This window comes from Sceloporus occidentalis, unplaced genomic scaffold (genome assembly GCF_023333645.1).
Source record: "Sceloporus occidentalis isolate IW3139 unplaced genomic scaffold, rSceOcc1.0.p SCAF_5, whole genome shotgun sequence".
NCBI lineage: Eukaryota > Metazoa > Chordata > Lepidosauria > Squamata > Phrynosomatidae > Sceloporus > Sceloporus occidentalis.
This window is the reverse complement of record NW_028316985.1, coordinates 6,673,284-6,696,302: the sequence shown is the minus strand read 5'-3', so window position 1 is coordinate 6,696,302 and position 23,019 is coordinate 6,673,284. Positions and strand designations below refer to the sequence as shown.

Here is a 23,019-nt window from a genome sequence, read left to right as displayed (position 1 = left end):
CTGTTTACACAAGCCAGACACATTGGACATTCAGAAGAATGTTCCTCTTAAAGCATTTTGACTATATAGCTGTTGATGCATCTTTCTTCTTCCTCTCTAGCTTTGTCAAATCCGCCTTTAATGTCTTCTTAAATGTGTGGCTGTCACCACGTTCTGCCAGATGAATTCCTTTTGTGTGCCCTGATTCTAATGCCACTTTCAATGTACAGTCAGCCCTCCATATCCATGGCTTCTGTAGTCACTAATTTAATTGTCCACAGCTTGAAAATATCCCCCACATGTACTAAAAGCAAGCCTTGATTTTGCCATTTTATAAAGGGGGCATTGTTTTATTACCCAATTGTATATAATGGGACTTGAGCACCCACAGATTTTGGTATCCATAGGCGGTCCTGAAACCAAACCCCAAGGGCCAACTGTTTATCTCCAACTACACCAATTCTAATATTATGAAAGGAGAAACATTCCTCTTCCATACATGCAGAAGCCATGGCTTGGTCACATCTGTGGCCAAGGTACTGAAAAAAAATGTTCCCCACCTGTTTTCTTCCTTAAGCATATATAAAACAGGTTTCTTTAGCTTTTCCCAAACTCAGATATTGGGCAAATGAGAAGCCATTATTAATAGCAAGGGTGGGCCGCATGCTTCTCTGCCAGGGCTGTTGAATGGCCAACCCCATCTTTCCTCATCTCCAGGGTCATTGGGATTTGCAGCTGAAGGGCCAGAAGATAACTATCCCTGTTTTATGGCCAAGGACCGTAGTTGAATGGTAGACTGCATGCTTTTAATGCAGATTCAACCTAGGTTCATCTGCAGTTGGAATTGGGTAGCAGATAATAGATTAAACTTTTCTATGTCTGAAATGCCACAGAACAAGTCTCAACAGTTCTGTGCTAGATGGGTTTATGGTCTGGGTTGGTATAAAGGCAATTTCTTAGATACAAAGGGGAATGGTCCAACCTCATGTTTGTTTGGACTGCTCTTTTGTGTATTTGAGGCTAAGCCAATGGAGGGATTGGCTGCCTATTTCTGAATATACCTGTACTTTAGTTGTGCGGGGGACTCTGCAGTCAATTGCAAATGCCCCCCCCCCCCAACATGTTATCTTTTTATTTAATCCAATCTCACCACTTGACATTGAACCAACCTGGAGAAAAAGACAACACAAAAGCCCAAGCCAGATTTTGAGCCTGAGATACAAGCCAGCAAGAAGAAGGGTGAGTGAGTGCTACGTTTAGAAAATAGTTCTCAAACAAAAGTATAACTACAATGTCAGAAAGCAATGATGGTTTTACCCTCGCTCTACCCCAGCAAAAAGGAAATATGTCAGCAGTTCACAAAAGAAGCTTTCTTTATTGACTGAAATAAAGTGGTGTCTTCAAAATATACTTTGTAGGAAAATGCAACAATAATCTTTACAATCCAGTTCCTTGTTAGAATTCCAGTGTATAGTAGACTCCCTGTTTCAGTGCAAGTGAGCACTGCAGAAACCTATACAGTATTAAAAGGGTACTGTTCCAATGCATTTTACAATCAGTAGTAGAAAGGCAATACATACATACACAGCACAGTCCGTTCAGATTATGAAAACAGCTCTTGCTTTGAGGGAGATGTTGGTCCTGAACGTGGGAGGCCAAACTCCTTGACAGTGAGCAGATCACATATTTTCCTGCTTAACTTGCCTCATGCCATGGTTGTATTAATAGAAGAGCTCTAGGAACCCCTTTTTACAGCATAGAACTTACAAATAGTAAATTACAGCCAAAAATTAATAAAAATTCTACAGACAACCAGATGTGAGCGAGAGTGGATGCCCTTTAATGGATAAGCATGTTTAACATTTTCAGGAGCATTTTGGAAACTTGTTAAGTGGTGCCCTCTTCATTGCCTTAATCTGCACTTGACATCTTTTTGTGTAAACCCACACACTCCATCAGTAAGGAAAAAGAATTGAGTATTTTTGACGTATCTAAATATCCTCAAACTGTTAAGCCAACAGAGTTGCTTTGCAGTGATAGCCACTCTTGAAATACAAGCACAGAGCAGCCAGAATAGTGTCTACCTGATAAAAATGTGTTGGGCCAAATGGTTGCTGGTCTAATCCAAATAACCACTAGGCTGTGTGTATCATTGGACTGCAACTCCTAGCAATTGGCTACCCTGCCTAGGACTGGGGTCTTCATCCAAAGAGCCCATCCCAGTTGCCCATCCCTGCTTAATAGATTCATAGAATTTAGGTTTGGAAGCTACCTCGGGAAGCCATCTCATTTAAAACAACAACAAACCCAACCCTGCTGAACACAGTAAAAAAAAAAAAAACTGCTCCCTTCCAGTTGTTTGGGGCCATGTCTCTAGTATCCTGACAATCTAGTGGAGTGATATAAGATGTCCAAAACATCTGGAAGGCTCTAGATTGTAGGAAGCTGAACTAGGCATCCCTGAAAGGTGGCCGCCTGTTTCCACGTAAGTATTTCTAACAAAGGAGAGGCACATTCACATACATTTTTGGGTCTGTCCCTGGACGCTGCACATCACCCCATGCATCTGAGGAGATATGCTCAAGTCTATTTTAGTCTGGAAGATCAGTGTGCAATGGGATGTTGTAGCACCTATGAGACTGAAAGAAAGAAGGTGGTTACACTGATCTTCCAGACTAAAATGGCTATGTCTTTGACATTTCCTACCTTCTGTTCCACGTATGCAAGGGTGGACATGTTTTTGTAGCCCCCAGTGGACTAAAGCATTTTTGTCTAACATGATCTCTAGGGAGTGTGGAAGGCATGCCCACCACATTTTACAGTTCCCTGGGCTCCCCGGGAGTCAAATTTTTACAATTTCTTTCAAAAATGATAAAAAAAAAAATTGCCTCAAAACCCTGCTTTTCTAATTTTTTGTCTTCCTTCAGAGACTTAGGAAGACTGAAACATGTCCAACAACAGAGGGTGTTTGGGGGCAGAAAAGTGGTTTATTTTTATGAACAGGTGCATTGGAAGGCTAAAAGCAGCCCCCAGTCATCCACAGTTCCCCATCCCTTCCCCACTGAATAGCTGTTATTGTTGGGGGGGGGGGTAATCTTACAAATTTGGCTGGAATCTGTTTCCCTACAGTTTCTACTTATGAGTGGTCTTTTGCTCCTGAAGAAAAGATTAGAATTGGTCTTCCCTGTCTTCCCAACGGCAGCACTTCTGGCATTTGAAGGGAGCGGCCATGTCTCCCTTTAAGCATGCTCAACACTCTTTTATCAGACTAACCCACATTTACGCACTAGGAAGATGTGGCTTAAAGGCACCAGATCCCGCCTGATTTTGGAATCTAAGCAGGGTCAGCCCAGGTTAGTACTGGGATACAAGGCTGCCAATGAGTACCAGGCACTGTATTTCAGAGGAAGGAAGTTGCAAAACCACCTCTGAGGATTCCTTGCCAACACCACGAAACTCATGGGGCCACCGTTAAGTCAACAGGCCACTTGAAGGTTAACACACACACAAGATAGGGCCACTATCCCCTGTGACATCTAGAATCTTGCTTGTCAAGTCTGGCTGATAAAAAGAGGCTAAATTGACATCTCCCATCCCTGACATCGTAGTCACTGTTCAGTTTTTTGCCCATGGCTTTGCCAGTGTTTGGGGGGTAGAGTGTCTTCTGTCCAAATGATTCACTGTACAATGATTTGTGGTGGAGGACTCAAAAGTGTCCTTTTTCTGCCTTAAAAAAACTTTCTCATAACTTTACAATTGGTATGTTTTTCACAAATCTCCCTTTAAAATAAAGGAACTATCCAGAAGTCCACCCATCCCGTTTTCGCCCTCTTTCTCTGCTCATTGGCTGAGTCATCACAAGGCCATCTTGGTGTCTTTTATTAATGGGACTTCAAGGCATTTTATCACATCCTTCATCTTTCTCTCCTGAATAGACCTGGGTTGGACCATCCTTACAGCAACTTCCCTTCAAATTATTTTTCTTGGCAGGCCTGACCAGAGAGATTCTCAACATTTGTCTGTGTTGTATACACAAGGAGACAGAAAGGCAATGTCAAGCAATTCAGAACAGGCAGGCTTGCGTCCTTGCCCACTTTGACGCTTTGCAAGAAGCCCAAACAAGCAATCTTTAATCCTTATCAAGCCTTACATCATCCCAGAAAACAGGACGCCTGAGGCTTTGGTATGTTTGGGTTGAGGCAGAATTTATAAGTGAGTCTGGGGCAACTTGTAAGATAATGTCCAGCTCCTTTGCCCAAATGGATGGAGCAAAAAATAATGTCCAGCTCCTTTGCCCAGATTGATGAAGCAAACTTAAATGTCCTACCATGTTTTGTTATGGATCAATTCCACTTGTCTTACACAGCTAAGGAAACTATTCAGAATAAGCTTTTTTCCTGCACAACAGCAGGCAAAGAAGGGGACATGAAACACAGCCACTCGCAAGCTGCAATTCTTATCATTAAAACAAAACAATGTTAAGTTGGAATTCTCCTTTTAAAAATTGTCTCCCAACATTCAGTTCTAGCAGGTGATCCTGGGTTCTAGTATGAAGAGAGTCTTAGAATAGCTTCTCCCGCCTTACTTTCTCCAAGCCATGAACAATTTTACAGGTTGAGTCTTCCTTATAAAGAATTCCAAAATCCAAAATACTCCAAAACCCCAATTTTTTTCCATGCACGTCTAAGATAGGGACACCTTTGCTTTGCTCTGATGGTTCAAAGTACACAAACTTTGTTTCATGCGCAAAATTATTAAAATGTTGTATAAAATTGACTTCAGGTTGTGGGCATAAGGTGTATATGAAACATAAATGAATTTCGTGTTTAGACTTGGGTCCCATCTCCAAGATAGCTCATTTTGTACATATATGCAAATACAGCTATTCCAAAATCTATATTAAAAAAATTGAAATCCAGAATACTTCTGCTCCTAAGCATTTCAGATAAGGGAGGCTCAACCTATATACGTCTCTTATCATGTCTCCATTTCTTTGCCTTTCCTTCCCCCCAAGCTCAATAGCCCCCAGCACTATAACTTTATAGAGCCAGTGTGGTGCAGTCAATATTGGACTAAGATTCTGAGAGATCAGAGTTCAAATTCTCATGTGGCCACAGAAACCGAGGGCAGGTGACACTCTCTCATTCCAAGAGGATGGCAAGGACAAACCTCTTTTGAAGAAATCTTGCCAAGAATCAAGCCTGTGATAGGCTTAGCTTAGAGTTGCTGTAAGTCAGAAACAACTTGAAGGCACACAACAACAGTCCCTTGGTCATTCTGGCTGCCCTCCTGCAACCAAAATGATCTACTGAAGTGCTTCTTAAGCTATCCGACGGAGGAAGGACTGACAGTGTTATTTCTCCCAATGGGTCAGGGATTGGCATATTTGTGCCTACTGGTGACAACTGTTCCTTATTTACCTGGAAATTGGCTGCCAGTAGCTTGGGGACCAGTACCAGTCCATGACCTACCCTCTTGAGCAGCATTGATCTGCATTACGATCTATGCGCTCCATGCAAAAAGGCATTGTATTTGCCTATGCATGTTGAGAACTCTATACATGCAGCCGGTAGCAAACTTTGGATGCAAAAATGCTGTTTTGCAAAGACCGATGACTTCAGTCGTGACCTGAAGAAGATGCGATAGGCCAAATTTATCTTTCCAAGGCCATTTTTGGGGCCGTCAACTGCCCCTGTCTCTGGGCTCAGTGAGGCCTTTTTTATCCAATGGGAAGTGACCTAGAAATTGAATATCTGTTGGCCTAAAATGGCTGGTCAGGGCTTGAATGTGGTGAAATTGTCCCTCATGCACCCTAAGGGAAGGGGAGGCACATTTGGGGCAAAATTTTGTTTTGATTTTTTTTTCAGAAGGGTGGCCCCCCTCAAGGGGGGGAGGGGAGGGGAGGGGAGGAAACAAGGTGACCCCATAACTGCTGACATTTGCTCACGCCTGTTGTAGGCCTTCTCAGGATTCTCTCTGTCATGTCCCTGAGTGTGCAAATGGAAAGAGAAGATAAAATGATGTATTTGGTCTGCAGGAAACTCTCCTGTTGCCATATTCAAGGGTTCCTGAACTCTGGAGCAAAAGGTGTCCAAAGCCATTGCTCCAATTATGCATGCTAACTCCTCCGATTATGACATTTTGTTTAGTTTTTGCATAATCCTTCCTGGTTCCACTAAACACAAGGAATCCCTGCATCCTTCTCAATAAGAGAACCCTTGCTTTAACTCCTTCCATATGTTGAGATTCCCCTCTTTCTGGAGTCCTGAGCTTGTTCTGCAGCCTTGAGGGCTAGAAGCGTGTCGCCTGTACATGAGCGGAAGCTACAAAGCACTTTTAGATGGGCTTCAGGAAGGCCAACCTCCCTGTGGATTGTACCAATCCATCCATGTCCCTTTTTGCATCCAAAAAGCCCTTTCTTTCCTAGTGTGGATTGCTCAACGCTGAACTTTCCTGACTATCCTAACCAATGTTTAAATAGGAGGCACTGTCTTTAAAATATATATCTATATACATACACATACAATTTTGCTGAGAAAGCCAATGGGGTTTAAAAACAAAACGAACCAACGAAATTGGCCACAGCAGACGGCTCTTGCGAAACTTTCTTCTAACTGTGGTACTTCTCCTTCGTATTGGCACTTGTGGATGCAGTCTGAGTCTTCCGGTTTTACATTTTTTACTCTTTTTTTTTTTTTTTGCTTAGTATGAAGTTTATCTTCTCTCTTTCTCTCTTTTTCTTTCTCTATCCTCTCATGGATTATAAATGTGTGTCCTCTTCCTCCTCAAGATCATCTTTTGTTAGGCTGTCCATGGGGACGATCCAGCTGTCGGCAAGCTCTCCGTTCAGGTTGACCTTTTTCTCCTGCATCTCTGCTGAGGTCTCCATCACCTCGAGGGTTGGGTTGTCATGATAACCGTTCTCCATCGTCTGAAGTTCTTCAGTCAGACGCTGCTGTGAAATAAGGAGGACAGGTAGAGGGGTCAGCAAGGAGCTGAGAGCAGATGATGATGATGATGATGATGATGATGATGATGATGATGATTATAACAATAATAATGATGATTATTTATTTCTAACCCGCCTCTCTCTAAAGACCGACAGATTAAATTTCAACAAGAAATTGGACATGTAACACCAGTTAAAAAATATATCACATCATAGTTTTTTGTGGGTTTTTTGGGCTGTGTGGCCCTGTTCTAGAAGAGTTGACTCCTGACGTTTTGCCAGCATCTATGGCTGGCATTTGCAGAGGGTAGTTAACAACAACAACATCATTTTTTTAATTTGAGTGAGCACTTTTCCAGGCTCACTCAGGTCAGCAGGGAAGAATCTGCTAGAGGTCCCAACTGCACATTATGCAAGGACCTTGCAACGGGCCTTTTCCATCTCGGCCCCCAGATTATGGAATAATCTTCCAGATGAGCTCCGCTCCACCACATCTTTAGATACTTTTAAGAAGAACCTTAAGACCTTCTTCTTTTCTCAAGCCTTCCCCCCATGAGATGTTACTTCATGTTTCACCCCCTCTGTTTGATGACCTTGTGATGTTTATGGATTTCCCTACTCAGCTGAACCTGTTGCTTTTATTGTTATTGTGACTGTTTTTAGATACTGTTTTAATTGTTTTTATCTTGATTTTTTTTTACTTAAACTTGTACGCCGCTTTGATCAAAAATTGGAAAAGCGGGATATAAATAAACTATTTAATAATAATAATAATAATAATAATAATATGCTTTATTTTTATACCGCTTTTCCGAGGTGATCAGAGCGGTTCACAGAATCATTTAAAACTTACACATCATAAAAACAACCTCACAAAAACCAATAAAAATCGAACAACATGCAATAAAGGCAAGCAAGATGGTGGTTGGGAGGAGGGCTTGTCTTCTTAGCAGGCAGAGGCCTGTTGTTGTTGCTGGCCTGCTTCTCTCCCCCTCAAGATGGTGGTCAGGAGGAGGGCTTATCTGTAAACCTAATATGTAACCTTAGGCAAGTCACTCTCAGCCTCAGAGGAAGGCAATAGCAAACCCCCTCTGAACAAATTTTGCTAAGAAAACGCCATGACCTTAGGGTTGCCATAAGTCTAAATGGCCTGAAGGCACACAACAACAACAACAACAACAACAGTCCTCCAGCACTTTTGGTCAATTTCCAGTGGAAAGATTGTACTGGGGAAGCTACTTAAGTCAACATTTTTTAAAATGGCAGGGGCAAATACAGCAATCTGCAAATCATCAAATCCACAAATACTTAATCCGCAAATGTGGAGGGATGGCTGTAATATTTTTTCCAGTTGCCATTTTGACACATAATTTTAAGTCACCTGCTGACTTATTGTGACTCCATGAATTTAACAGGGTTTTCTTAATATGGAATAGTTAGAGGTGTTTTTTTTTCCAGTTTCTTCCTATGAAATACCACATACAGTACCTGGTATTCATGTTCTGTCTCCCATCCAAGTACTAGCCAGGGCTGACCCTATTTAGCTTCCAAGATCAGATGGGATCTGGTGCCTTTCAATTCTTCGTCTAAACCAGCATCTCTTTCCTACTTCACTTTGGGAGGGGGGACAACTCAGAACTGACCATTACAAATGAAGGTATCACGATTTTAGCAGGTAACTTAAGGAGTGGGGTGTGACAGGCTTCTAAGGAAAGCTTGCAGCCTGGAGAAGTTACTTTTTTGGACCACAACTTCCAGCAAACCCCCCCTCCCCCCCAGCTAGCATTAGCCATTTCAAAGCTATAGTCCAAAAGATTTAATATGCCAAGTTCAGGTGCCACTGTAGCACACGCCTCCATAAAACACACAAAGCTTGGTTACCTGGTCTTTCCTTCGTGAAATACGCTGGTGGCAACAGCCATAGATGGCAGCCACAAGGAGGAGAGAGGCTGCCATACAGACGATGGTGATGATCAAGGGCAAGCCAAAGCGGTCTTCTGTGTCAAGGTCCATGGGTTTGCCACCATAGGTTAAGTTGCTCAGGCCAAGCTGTCAGAAGACCACAGAATGAATGTCAGAGAGCAAAGGAGTTGTCAAAGTGATGGTTATGACCTTTAAAGCCCTATACGGCTTGGGTCCACACAGTTTGAAAGACTGTATCTTCCTGTATGAACCTGCCCAAGTTTTAAGGTGGGGGGGGGGGAGCTTTCTTTTGGTCCCACCACCTCCACAGGCACATTTGGAGAGGACATGGGACACAGGCTTCTCAATGGCTATTCCCAGGATGTGGAATTCCCTCCTGTTTGAAGTTCAGTCATTCTGCCAGCAGGAAAAGACATTTTATTCAGATAGGCCTTAGAGCCTTATTGTATTATTAAACAAACCTGGCATGCAAAAACATGACGTTTGTCCTCTTCAGGTTGCAAAAGCATGGGACAGCGTGGTAAAAGCATCATTTTTGCCAAACGGATTTTTTCAGCTTGACAAAAGGGACACTTCTACGACCTTCTCCCATGCTTTTACAGCCTGAAAAGAATAAAAGTGAATAAAGTCATGTGGAGGGAGAAAAAAATGTGTATTTTCATTTGCTTAATAATGCAGTATGACTCTTAGGTACAGAATTTATGAGGCAGAAAGAACTTTTAAGAGGACTGTGGTCATTTTACCTTTTAATGTTTTTATTGTGTGTTATATTGTTTTAACTCTATCTTTTAACTGAACTGCCATTTAATTTTTTGCACAAATGTTTTTTTAAAAAAAATCCCTTCCTTCCTTCCCTTACGCGGGGGATTCATTCTGGACTCCCCCCGCGTAAGGGGAAAATTGCATATACTCATGCCCCATTGAAAATAATGGGGCGCGTGCACATGGTACTGCGGGGCACACACACGCCATTGATAACGTTCTCCCACGGCTTCAGTGTATGTTGAAAGTCGCATAAATGAAGCCTGCATATGGCATGGGCTTGCTGTATATATACATTGTAATATTGTAATACACTAAATAATTCAAGGGACATAACTTGTGATTTGAGGGTAAATTGGAACTGAGATAGCTTCATTGATTTACTAAAGAATAAAAGTGGTTGGCGAGACTTCCTTTTAACCAAAACCGGCAAAAAGATAGGTAGAATATGCAAGGATTATCTTCGGTAATGAAGTTTGGAAATAATGAAGAATCTGTGAGTTTATACTTTAAATAGTCAACATAAGCTGCATTTGGATCCTATATAAGGAGCAGGGCAGGATATTAAACAAATACATAAATACATACCGACATACAGAAAGAGGCCCTCCTCTACCACCCCAAAATGCCACTTCTGACAGCCCAGAAATTTGGGTTGGCATTAGATTGTCTTGCCCACTATTTGGCTACCTGTGTCCAACCCTCAATGTACTTTATACCCCAGAAAAAGTCTAGTCTTCATAGCAGTTAATAATAATAATAATAATAATAATAATAATAATAACAATAATAATAATAATAAATTTTTATTTATATCCCGCCCCTTTCAGGTCAATCGGGGCAGCTAACAATAATAAAATACAATATATATCAAAATCTACTTCCCTCCCCCCTCTTAAAAAGTTATTAAATCAATTATAATTAAAACCAACAAATTAAATCAACATAACACATACACACCATTACAAAACAGACAAAAACAAAACAGCAAACTGTGGCAGCATTCCACTCAAATTTCCAGAGAGGACCTTAGGGACTCTCATGAGAAGAGGGTTCCTGAGGCTGGGATTATCTATCCAGGAAAAGACTGCCAGAAGAGATCCGTCTTGACAGCCTTTTTAAAGCTGTCTAAAGATGTCAATTGACGGATCTCGTCCGGCAGGTCATTCCATAATCTGGGGGCAACAACAGAAAAAGCCCTCTGGGAGGTAGCCGAAAGCCTAGATCTTTGAGGCTGCAGCAAATTCCTCCCAGTGTGTGGGGAGGATTGTATGGGAGGAGGCGGTCCCTGAAATAGTTTGGACCCGAGCCATTTAGGGCTTTAAAGGTGATAACCAACACCTTGTACTGGGCCCGGAAACTAATAGGCAGCCAGTGGAGGGACTTTAATACCGGAGTAATATGGTCCCTCCTCGATGTTCCTGACACTACTCTGGCCGCCATATTCTGCACTAATTGCAGTTTCCGAATCAAGCACAAGGGTAGCCCCATGTAGAGCGCATTATAGAAGTCTAGACGTGAAGTTACCAGCGCGTGTACAACAGTCTCGAGATCCCTTACTTCCAGAAAAGGGCGCAGCTGGCGTATCAGCCGAAGCTGATAACAGGCGCTCCTGACCGTCGCATTCACCTGATTTGTCATCAGGAGTGACGAGTCAAGGAGCACCCCCAGACTGCGAACGCAGTCACTGGAGGAGAGTGTGATCCCATCCAGGACTGGAGGTTGCAACCCAATTCTTGGTTTTGGGGCTGCTACCGTGAGCATCTCCGTCTTGTCCACATTCAGTTTCAATCTGTTTTTCCTCATCCAGCCCATTACTGCCCGAAGACATTCACCGAGAGAAGAGACGCCATCAGAATTCGAGGCCGACGAACGAGACATGGAGAAATAGATCTGGGTGTCATCAGCGTACTGATAACACCCAGCTCCATAACTCCGAATAATCTCACCCAGCGGCTTCATATAGATGTTAAATAACATTGGGGACAGTATAGCACCCTGTGGAACCCCTTTTACTGGAGCAACTGTCCCCGAGCAGCACCCTCTGGGACCTGCCCGAGAGGAAGGACCGGAACCACTGCAATGCAGTGCCTCTGATACCTAACCCTCCCAGAGGATGCCCTGATCTATCGTGTTGAAAGCCGCTGAGAGGTCTAAGAGCACCAGCAGGGTCACCCTGCCCCTGTCGATGCTCAGATGCAGATCGTCGGTCAAGGCAACCATGGCAGTCTCAACCTCAAAGCCTGTCCTGAAGCCAGTTTGAAATGGGTCTAGACCAGTGATGGCGAACCTATGGCACGCGTGCCAGAGATGGCACTCAGAGACCTCTCTGTGGGCACATGTGCTGTCACTCCAGCACAGAGTTTGTTACTAGAAAGCCAGAGGGACATGGCACTTTGCAATAAATAAGTGGGTTTTGGGTTGCAGTTTGGGCACTCGGCCTCTAAAAGGTTCACCATCACTGGTCTAGACAATCGGTTTCATCCAAGACAGCTTGGAGTTGAAGAGCAACTGCCCTCTCAATCACCTTGCTCAAAAATGATAGTAAAGAGACTGGCCTGTAATTATTCATATCCAGGGGGTCAAGGGAAGTTTTTTTCAGAAGCAGCCTAACAGCCGCTTCCTTCAAACAAGATGGAATATGTCCTTCCCTGAAGGACGCATTGATGATATCCATAAGGAACTTCCTCAATGCATCTCCCCCCTGGACGGCCAGCCATGATGGGCAAGGGTCGAGAGGGCAAGTTGTTTTCCTCACCCTAAAGCAGGAGTGGCAATTTTGTGGCTATTTTCTTCAAGGGGAGAAATCATGTGACATGCCAGATGTTACTGGACTGCAATCCCCAGCATTCCTATCAGCTATGCTGGGAAGGGCTGCTGAAAACTGCAGTCCAACAATTCCAGGAGGGCTACTTGATTCTCATGCTTGTTCTAGGTGGTGCTGAAGTACACTCCCTCATTTCCAGTATAGCTAATAGTGAAGGATAATGGGATTGGAAATCCAACTTTATTTGGAGGGCTACAAGTTGCCCATCCCTGTTTTAAAGGCACCAGCTGATGTGTCATAGAGTCATAGTCATAGAATCAAAGAGTTGGAAGAGACCAGAAGGGCCATCCAGTCCAACCTCCTGCCATGCAGGAAATCTCAATCAAAGCATCCCCGACAGATGGTCATCCAGCCTCTGCTTAAAGACCTCCAAGGAAGGAGACTCCACTACACTCGAGGGAGTTTGTTCCACTGTCGAACAGCCCTTACTGTCAGGAAGGTCCTCCTAATGTTGAGCTGGAATCTCTTTTCCTGTAGCTTGCATCCATCGTTCCGGGTCCTGTTCTCTGGAGCAGCAGAAAACAAGCTTGCTCCCTCCTCAATATGACATCTCTTCAAATATTTAAATAGGGCTATCATATCACCTCTTAACCTTCTTTTCTCCAGGCTAAACATCCCCAGCTCCCTAAGTCGTTCCTCATAGGACATGGTTTCCAGACCCTTCACCATTTTAGTTGCCCTCCTTTGGACACATGGCTCCAGTTTCTCAATGTCCTTTTTGAATTGTGGTGCCCAGAACTGGACACAATATTCCAGGTGGGGCCTGACCAAAGCAGAATACAGTGACACTATTACTTCTCTTGATCTAGACACTATACTTTTATTGTGGAGGGAACAAAGGATGCCATGGAAGGAAAGATATGAGGTGGATAAAACTTGGGAACTGACACCCTATTTCATAATTTTGGGGAATGATAACGGAACAGGAGCCAGGATGGTGTAGTGGTCAGAGTGTTGGATTAGGACTTTGGGAGACCAGGGTTTGAATCCCTGCTTGGCCATGGAAGGCTGCTAGATGACCTTGGGCAAGTTGTATTTTCAGCCTCAGAGGAAGGCAATGGCAAACCCCCTTTAATGGGATTCCATTGAGCATTATTTCCCTCTCATAGCTTACCTTCTCCAATTCTCCTTTCTTCACTGCCAGAGATTCAGATAATTCATCGTCTATCGAGTGTGCTAATGGAGGTAAGCGAAGTGAGAAGGAGGGAGAGGGAGAGACAAATACCATGATTTCACCTGGTTCCTGGAAGATATATCCCAGAATTTCCAAACATTTAAAGAATACAAAATGAAATCGAGTGAAAAATTGTTATCAGAAATTTACAGTTTTCAATGGTGTGTGTGCCTTCAAGCTGCCTGTTGACTTATGGAGACTCCATGAATTTCGTAGGGTTTTCTTAGGCAAGGAGTAATGCATCCCAGGGAGAGCCAGCGTGGCATAGTGGTTTGAGTGTTGGACTACAACTCTGCAGACCAGGGTTTGATTCCCAGCTCAGCCATGAAATCTACTGGATGGTAATGGGCAAATCACAGGCTCTCAGCCTCAGGTGAAGACTATGGCAAATCTCCTCTGAACAAATCTTGCCAAGAAACCCCCATGATAGGTTTGCCTTAGGGTCAGTCACTATAAGTTGGAAATGATTTAAAGGCACACAACAAAATGCATCCCTGAAAGTGGCTGACCACAAGGGGACAGCAGAGCACAGATATATTTAAAAAGGCCTCCCAAATACAGGGCTGGTCAAATATTATTTGCAACTAAAGCAAAGAGGAAGATGGTGACACTATCTCTACTTGTTTCTCTCTTTTTTGAAAGATATTTTTGAATCTTTCCATATACTTTGAATGTCAGGTCTTCCTTTCTAACTATGGCTGGTATTTATATAGTTATATAAATTAACTATTAAAGATAGAGGGAAAAGGATAGAAAGAGTAATATATATATATATATATATAGTATATATTTATATTGGAAAAATAGATTGGTTGAACTATTAAAGATAGAGGGGAAAGGATAGAAAGAGTTTTAACTTTTTACTTTGTTCTTTTAAAAATGTCCTCCATCCTAGTGGATGTAGGGAGGGAGCAACTCTGGAGTGGGTTTTCCCTCTTGGGTTGCTTTAGAACTAGGAGAGACCTTTTTTTAAACCAGGAAATAATTGGTGAGGCAACTTCCCAAACTAAAAAATACCTCTCCTGGTCCTCAAACAGGCCAGGCTCTCTTAAGACTGTAACAACCCTTGCTCCATACTCCCCACAGCAGGAGTAGGCAGTTAAGTAGGAGGCAGTAACACTTTTTGCCACTGCACCTCCCCATCTGCGCCACAGTGGTATGCCTGATGTAACCATGAGTGACATCATGTCACTTTTGGATCCCTTTTTGTCTGATTTTCAGCTGTTTTTGCCCCCTTTTGTGCTATTGGGGTTACAGTGGGGCCTTGGTATCCATTGAGGTTTGGTTCCAGGAACCCCTGTGGATACCAAACTCTGTGGCTGCTCAAGTCCCATTAAATACAATGACACAGTAAGATGGTGTCCCTTATATAAAATGGCAAAATCAAGCTTTGCTATTTGGAATTTATGCATTTTAAAATTATTTTCAAATTGTGGATGCTTGTGGAGAAATCTGTGGATGTGGAGAGCTGACTGTATTTGAGGGACTAAGGAGAAAACGGCTGTTTTTGCAGTGGTTTTGATCAATTCTCATCACTAGAGTGGGGGGGGGGGGAATCACTTTTGCATCTGGGGATTTAAGGACCAAACTTTGAAGCCTGTCTGTGGTCTGGGTGTTGCCTACTCTACCCTAGAAGGCGTTGAAGGGAATTTTTCATTAAAAAACAAAAAGCAGAAACCAAAATTGGGGTGGGGAGTCTTGTGGTTCTTGATTGGGGGGGGGGGGGGTTACTGAAGAATGTAGGTTGCACTTTGCCTACCCTGGCATAAATAATATGAAATAATGTGAGAAAAAGCAGAAAGGTGCAGGTTTGGAACTTCCCAGTTCTAGTCTCATAAGCTCTTTTGAATTCGAATTGACATTCTCACATACCTATGGTGTATATATGTCTGTCTCTAGCTTCCACTCCACCAAAATCATCCGAGGAAGTAGATTGAAATCTACGAACATTCATGTTGCCAACTTCTTTCTTTCAGTGAGTCTCAAAGGTGCTACAAGATCTCTCTACATACTGATTCTACAGACTAGCATGGCTGTCTTTGAATTATAACACTTACTTGTCACAGACACACGGATGATAGCCAGTTTCTTGGGATCATCTGCAACAGAGGCCAGACGCACTGTACAATCATCTCGGCTCTGGTTGAAGGTGGACTTCACATCTCTGCAGAGTTCATACATGAGACGCTCTTTCAGAGAGCTGCTCTCGATGCTCTTCTATAGGAGAAAGAACACCTCTTGTCACAGCCAGGGCTTTTCTCATTGACAATTTGTGATTCCCTCCCAGAATCCTTTTCCAACATAAAGGCAGCATCAATTATAGTCTTCAAAGTGCCCATTTGCAAAGATACCTGGGAATGAAATTGCATGCGATAAAAAGTCTCCAGGTGACTGTAGCAGCTGTCATTTTGGACAATTACTGCTATACCTGTCAGGGGAGTGCTTTCTTTGCAGACCTTTTGTTCGGTCATCTTTCTCCTTTGATGCCATGCTTTTCCCCCCTGCTCCACAGCATCTTTTACATTCTAGTAATGGAGGAAGGGTGAGTGAACAGAATCAGGGTGGAGAGGTTTTGAATAAGGTTTCCTGGATGGTTATAACAGCTATAGCCATCAGCTAAAGGTTTCTTTCCACACAAAGCATTATTTATAGGTGCATGCATGAAACAGCTTCCAGCCATGAGCAAGATGCAATCTTCTTAATAAATACATATTTGAGATCACTGGGCTTTTAAGGCTGCTGCTATGCTGCAGAATTATTGCAGTTTGATTACTGTTTTAATTGTCATGGCTTAATGTTATGAAATCCTGGGATTTGTAGTTTGTTTTCGTACCAGATCTCCTTGACAGAGGTGGAATATCTCATAAAATTACAAATCCCAGACTTCCATAGCACTGACCCATGGCAGTTAAAGAAGTGTCAAATTGCATTAATTCTGCAGTTTAGATGCAGCCTTAGTCTTCTCCAAAGGAGCAACCACCACATTTGTGGTACTAACTGTAAAAATGCACCATACACACAAACACACACACATACATATACATACATACATGTCAGCATATGCATACATACACACAGACATATATACATACACACATTCAGGCAGGCCTTTGGTATGAGGCAGAAAGTGCTTTTAATAGATCGCGTTAGTATCCCTTTTTTACTATGGTTTCATTGTGTTTTGTACTGTTTTAACCTTGTGGTTTTTTTTAACTAAACCTTTTAATTTTAATTTTTTTACTTTTGTTCAAACAATTGTTAACAGTACTTTAAATGCCTGTAAGCAGCCTTGGCTCCTATACAAGGTGAAAGGCAGGATATATATAAAATAATATATATTTAAAATATTTCTATCTTGTTCTACATCTGAAAACCTCAGGATAGCATATCCCCCCAAAGAAAATGAAATTAGAACAATTCAAAACAATAATTTTAGAAGACTGAAAGCTTCTAGATGAAAACTTATTAAATCATCCAGGTTTCATTAAAACAAGATAAAGCCATCTAAAGCCATTTAAAACAGTACAAGTCATAGCAAGTGTATAAATGGAATAAAATCTGTTAGGCTCCGAAAGCTTAAATAAAAATCCATGCTTTGACTTTGCACTGGAATGATACCAACATTGGGCCTCTGAGGGTCCACTGGTTGACCCTGGGCAAGTCACACTCTCTCACCCTCAGGGCAAGAGCAAACCTCCTCTGAACACATCTTGCCAAGAAAACCCCATGCTATATGTTCACCTTAGAGTTTCCATAAAATGACTTCAAGGCACACAATACACACACACACACAATTTTCAAGTCACAGATGGTTAAATCCATGGATAAGAATTCTTGGTACGAAGGCTCAAGTATATATGTGTCCCCTTCCCCTCAATCATTTTTTGGCCTTTACATCTTGACATATCCTCATCTGGTCCTTGCATTACACTGCGCTTAATTGTCTGAGGGTTTCTTCTTGTTGTTGTGTGCTTTTGTTTCTGATTTATGACAACCCTAACATGAACCTATCATGTTTTTCTCCCTAATGGGGTCTGCCATTGCATTCCTCTGAGGCTGAGAGAGAGTGACTTGCCCAAGTTCATTCCGTAGGTTTCCGAGGCAGAGCAGGGATTAAAACCCTAGTCCAATGTGTGCTATGCTAGCTCTCTCACTAGGAGCACAGAACACTAAACTGAGGCTATCATACTTTGGACACATCATGAGATCACACTGAAAAATATGAGCAGGACTGTAGAAGACCAAGCTTCTTGGAGGTCTCTCATTCACAGGGTTGCCATAAATCAAAGTTGACTTGACAGCAAATAATCACAACAACAAAATTAAAAAAAAGCCTAAAATGAGTGAAAATTCTCATACATTTGCTTAGTGGCAAAAAAGCATTCTAGTTTCAGTTCCTGCATGTAGGAATGAAAAAGGAATTTTACATCTTTAGGTGTCCATCTCATTCAGTAGTGATGGGATCTCGTTCTCCAGGGTTTCCGATAAGCCCTGTTTCCACCTCATCCAATGTGCAAAGGAGATGTTGCACTGCTAAGCTATGGACCTTCCTGTAACCCCACTTAATTAACCAGAGAACGAGCAACTTGAGCTTCTCCATATCTTTGTTGTGTGTCATTTTGTCTCCAACTTACGACAACCCTAAAGCTTTTTGGTTTTCTTGGCAAGATTTGTTCAGAGAGTGTTTTGCCTTGTGACTTGCTCAGTCACCCAACGGGTTTCCATTGGAAGAAATTTGACAGCTGAATACACTGTCCCAATTTAAAACAGCACTGAAGACTAGTCTCTTCCAGCAGGCTTATCCAGTTGATTTTTAAATGATGAATTTTAAATGTGGGTCATTTATATGTACTTGTTATTTGTCATTTTAAATTGATGTGTATTTTAACTGATGTTGTTTATCTGTCCATTGTTGTTGTTCCTCACCACGATCCATGGGGAGAGGCAGGTAAGAAATAACAACAACAACAGCAGCAACAACAATGAATCTCTCCCCATCTTGCTTGCTGCAATGTAACTCCCATCCACAGTCGAAATGGGATGTTGTTGGCTAGCACGATTAGAACTTGATGTGCAACCATACCTGGAAGGCAGCAAGTTAATAAAATCCTGAGAGGGTTGCGAGTCTGGAAAAACAACACACTCTCTGGGATGAATTTCTGAGGAAGATTTATCTCCTAGGGCCAAGTGCACTGGCTCTATTATTTTTCCATTTTGACCCACAGCCTGTTTGGCCCAGCGGATGCAAATGAGAGTTCAAAATCACCTTTAAAAAAAATCATGAGCTAAATCAGTTTTGGACACTCTCCCCACCATGACATCCCTATCACTTTTTATCTAAAGGCTGCAGCTGGGAGATTTACAGGAACAGCAACTCCCATGGGGCCTAGTCAGGGAGCAAGGGAGGGACCCATATATACATAAAGGTCACATTTCCAAAAAAAGGTACACAAGAGAGGGTGTGGGCTCTGATTACAATAAACTGGACTTTCTTTTCTCTTTCTCTAGCTGCACATCAACAACCCAGCCCAGTAAGCTAAAGTTTTAAAATGATCCCAATGATAATAATCTATCGTACAACTTAAATGTATGTGTCTGGATATCTCCCTGTTATGTTCCATGTTGGAGCGCGCATGGGCTGCAATCCAAAAGCCTCTCAGTGTGTCAGGGTAGAATGTAACCAGCACAATTGTTAACTTTGTTCATCATCATCATCATCACCACCACCACCACCACCATCATCGTCACCAGCATCACTTTCTTCATCATCTTTCCCCTCTCTTTGTGGTTTTCTGGGACCAATCTCTAACTGCCATTCACATTTTTTTTAACAAACAAGGGGACCCTACTTGGATCATACCATGTCATCTGACAATACTTCACTGATTCTTATATTCTTGGACAAAATCCAAATAATTGTTGGTCCAAAGTTCCAGACAATTACACCTGGCAGACTATGAAACCCAAATGATAATGATAATGTATGGAGTGAGTAGGAAACCTGCAGCTGAGATTAAGGCTATGGTTCCATCTACTACAGTGGACAACTGGTGACTCTCCAGATATTGCTGGACTCTCATGATTCCTCACCACTGGCCAACCTGAGCTAGGACTTCACACATGCATTTTTGGTTCAGTGTAAATAGCACATATACTGTTGCCCCTCCACATTTGAGGCTTTGACTTTTGCAGATTTGAATATTTGCAGTTTTGATTAATCCAGTGGACCCTTGGGTTTGGTTCCAAGATCCCCTGTGGATAACAAAATCTGTGGATGCTCAAGTCCCATTAAATATAATGACATAGCAAAATGGTGTTCCTTATAAAAATGGAGAATCAAGGTTTGATATTTGAAATTTATACTTTTTTGAACATTTTCAAACTGTGGATGTTTGAATCCATGTATAAAAAAATCCATGTATAAGAAGGGCCAACTGTATGTTCTCTCTAGGAAGTCCTCCAGCTGAACTCTGCCAGAAGTTGACCATAGAGTTTTCCTAGAGAACTTACAAGTTCCTAGAGACAACACTTCTCTAGGCATTTGTAGGTCCTCAAGCACAAGTCTATGATCAACCTCTGGCAGATTTTGACGACAGAGTTGCACTGGAGGATGTGGAGATATCTAGAGAGATGTTCTCTCAGGTAAAAAGAACAGTGTTCTTTTATTTCTTGTTTTTTCATTATGCATGGTGGTTCTTCACCCTTAACCCCAGTGAATGTGGAGGACATACTGTATTTTCTCTCACCATTTGCATGTTTTTTTGCAACACTTTTGTGTTGTTTTTTTCCTGCATTGGATCTTGACTGTTTTGGTAAACCATCCTGGAGGTTTTGCAGAAAGGTGCTATGTAAGCCTTCCAAAAACAATTTTACAAATTCAACCACCCTGGAAGCAGTCCGTTTTTAATTATCATCCCTGAATTACAGATGGAGGCTGAGGTTGACAATGACTGGCTTCCATGCATCTGAGGAAGCAGACCTTGTCTATGAAAGCTTATGTTACAACTTCTTGCACACTGTTAGCCCCAAAGGTGCTACAAAATCCTTTGGTGTACTGATATTCCAGACTAACACAACTATGTCTCTGAATTCTGGCTTCTTTACGGTCGCCTTTAGGGTGGACTGAGATGAAGTTTAAAGCCCATTGTAACGGCTCTTGGCCACCACACTGTACTACTGGATTATATATTAAATTTCCCACAGATGCAAGAAAGTAATCCATTAAAGGAAGAGAACTGCAATAGATCAGATGACCATCTTCTAGACTTCCCACTTACACATGTGCAGCTGTAAGACTCAGCATGATGTAGTGGTTTGATTGCTGGACTAGGATCCTCAAGAGACCAGGGTTCAAATCCCTATTTCGTTTCGGGTGACCTTGGACAAGTAATACTCCCTCAACCTCAGGGGACTGCTATGCTAGGGTTGCTGCAAGTCTGAAATGAAGTGCATACACATAAGAATAACAAGCTGTAGCATCCCAGCCCTTTTTCACTAAAAGAGATGAAGTATAGTGAGCCCTTGGTATCCACTGGGGTTTGGGTCCAGGACCCCTCGTGGATACCAAAATCTGTGGACGTTAAAAACAAGCATAGTTAAATGATGTCCCTTATATAAAATGGCAAAATCAAGATTTTTTTTGGGACTGTGTGTATTTTTAAAATATTTTCAATCTGTGGATGCTTTGAACCCATGGGGGGAAAAATCAATCAATATGGAGGACTGACTGTAGTTTTGTGGAACAAATAAAAAAATAAATCCCAAACCCACAGTAAATAGATCCTTAGGGGAGAGGGACCTTTTTGGGCTACATCTCCCAGGATTCTCTATCCAAAATAGCTATTTGTTATGCTAGCTGGGGGATTATGGGAGCTGTATTCTTATCCCTCCAAAGTAACATGTCCAAGCTCTGAGAGCATGGCCCTTTCTCTCTTTCTCTCTCCTGGCACTTTCTGTTCCTGGGATGGTGGGGAGGGAGGTTGATTCCTGCTGATCCCACCCTGTCTTGTCTAAATATTTGCAGAAAGGCTCTTGGGAGGTGCTGAGGGAGGGGACAGGATGCAAGAGCCAGCCCAGCAGGAAGGAACGGACTCCCCAGGCGTGGAAAGCTCAGAGACATTGTTAAGATGGATTGTTCGAGGGAGGGGTGGGGTGGCCGAAAAGAAGAAAGAAAGGTCTCCATGAGAATAGTGGCTTCTAAGTAACCCGCCACCCTGCCTCCTGCCTGGTTCAGATCATATCCTTTCCATTTCTAGAGCTACAGCTGATCTGGCACAGCATATTTAGGACTGTGAATAAGAAGTTCACAGCAAGGAACAAATATATAGCTGTGTTAGTCTGTAGAATCAGTTTGTAGAGTGATCTTGTAGCACCTTTGAGACTAACTGCAAAAAAGAATTTGGCAGCATGAGCTTTTGAAGACTTACATATATTTTTTTCAGATGCATCTGGTGGAGTGGAAAGACTGGGACAGACCTATATGTGCTCATGCTGTCAACCTCTTTTTCTCAGTTAGTCTCAAAGGTGCTACAAGATCTCTACATACTGTTTGTATATCATGTCAATATGAAAGTGGAGTCTCCAGCAAATGCATGTGAGGAAGTAAACCTTCAGTTAGTCTCAAAGGTGCTACAAGATCTCTCTACAGCAAGGAACAAAGCCTTGCTTGGTAGGAGGAGAAGCTGGGCAGTGAGGGTGACAAGAACTCTTGGGAAGGAGATGAATTATCAGCTTGAAGTAGGGGAAGGGTAGTAGAATTCCTTAGGGTTTTATGAGGGAAGGCACTATGCACATGTTCGGAGGCACCATTTCCTCCCAGTTGAAAGGTTTTCCTTGAATAGGGATACTCGTAGCTGTGCAAGTCACACTCTCTCGGCCTCAGAAGAAGGCAATAGCAAATCACCTCGGAACAAATGAAGCCAAGAAAATCCCATGATAAGATCAGCATAAGTTGGAAATGACCGGAAGACACACAAAAACAATAGGGGTGTGTGTGCGCACCCTGAAGTCACCTGTTGATTTATGGCGACCCTATTACTTTTATGAGGTTTTATCAGACAAGTGATACTCAGAGGTGGTTTTGCCAGTTATTTGCTTTGAAATAGAGCCTGTAGAACCAGGTATTTATTGGCAGTCTCCTAAACAAATACTAACCACAGCAGGTCCTGCTTAGCTTCCATGATCAGATGGGATCAATCTTATACTCCCTTCTAAAAGATAAATTGAAAACTGCCTTCAAAAACAATATGCCTGAAGATTAGGAAAAAGTGTATCTGTAATTTCCTACTTGACAGCCCTTTAAAATGCATAGATCATGAAAAGCCATGAAACTCTCTCAAAGACATCGGAGTGCCACTACATTTGATAGTCCCAATGAGAAATCTATACTTAGGACAAGAGGCAGCT

At 42.4% G+C, this 23,019-nt stretch overlaps 1 protein-coding gene across 2 annotated transcripts in view; it reads right to left on the bottom strand.

Moving 5' to 3' along the window:
- Positions 1 to 1,334: 1,334 nt before the first annotated feature.
- PODXL (podocalyxin like) overlaps positions 1,335 to 23,019 on the bottom strand; it is a 109,185-nt gene continuing 87,500 nt past the window's right edge. Inside the window, exons 5-8 of one of the 2 annotated variants that reach the window (XM_089527465.1) lie at positions 15,672 to 15,831; positions 13,555 to 13,616; positions 8,810 to 8,977; positions 1,335 to 6,931 (exon numbers count right to left, since the gene is read on the bottom strand). In XM_089527465.1, coding sequence (XP_089383591.1) covers positions 6,740 to 6,931; positions 8,810 to 8,977; positions 13,555 to 13,616; positions 15,672 to 15,831 — 582 coding nt within the window. In that variant the 3' untranslated portion in view covers positions 1,335 to 6,739. Of the gene's footprint in view, positions 6,935 to 8,809; positions 8,978 to 13,554; positions 13,617 to 15,671; positions 15,832 to 23,019 lie in introns of both variants that reach the window. The other variant, XM_089527464.1, reaches the window with a different exon arrangement.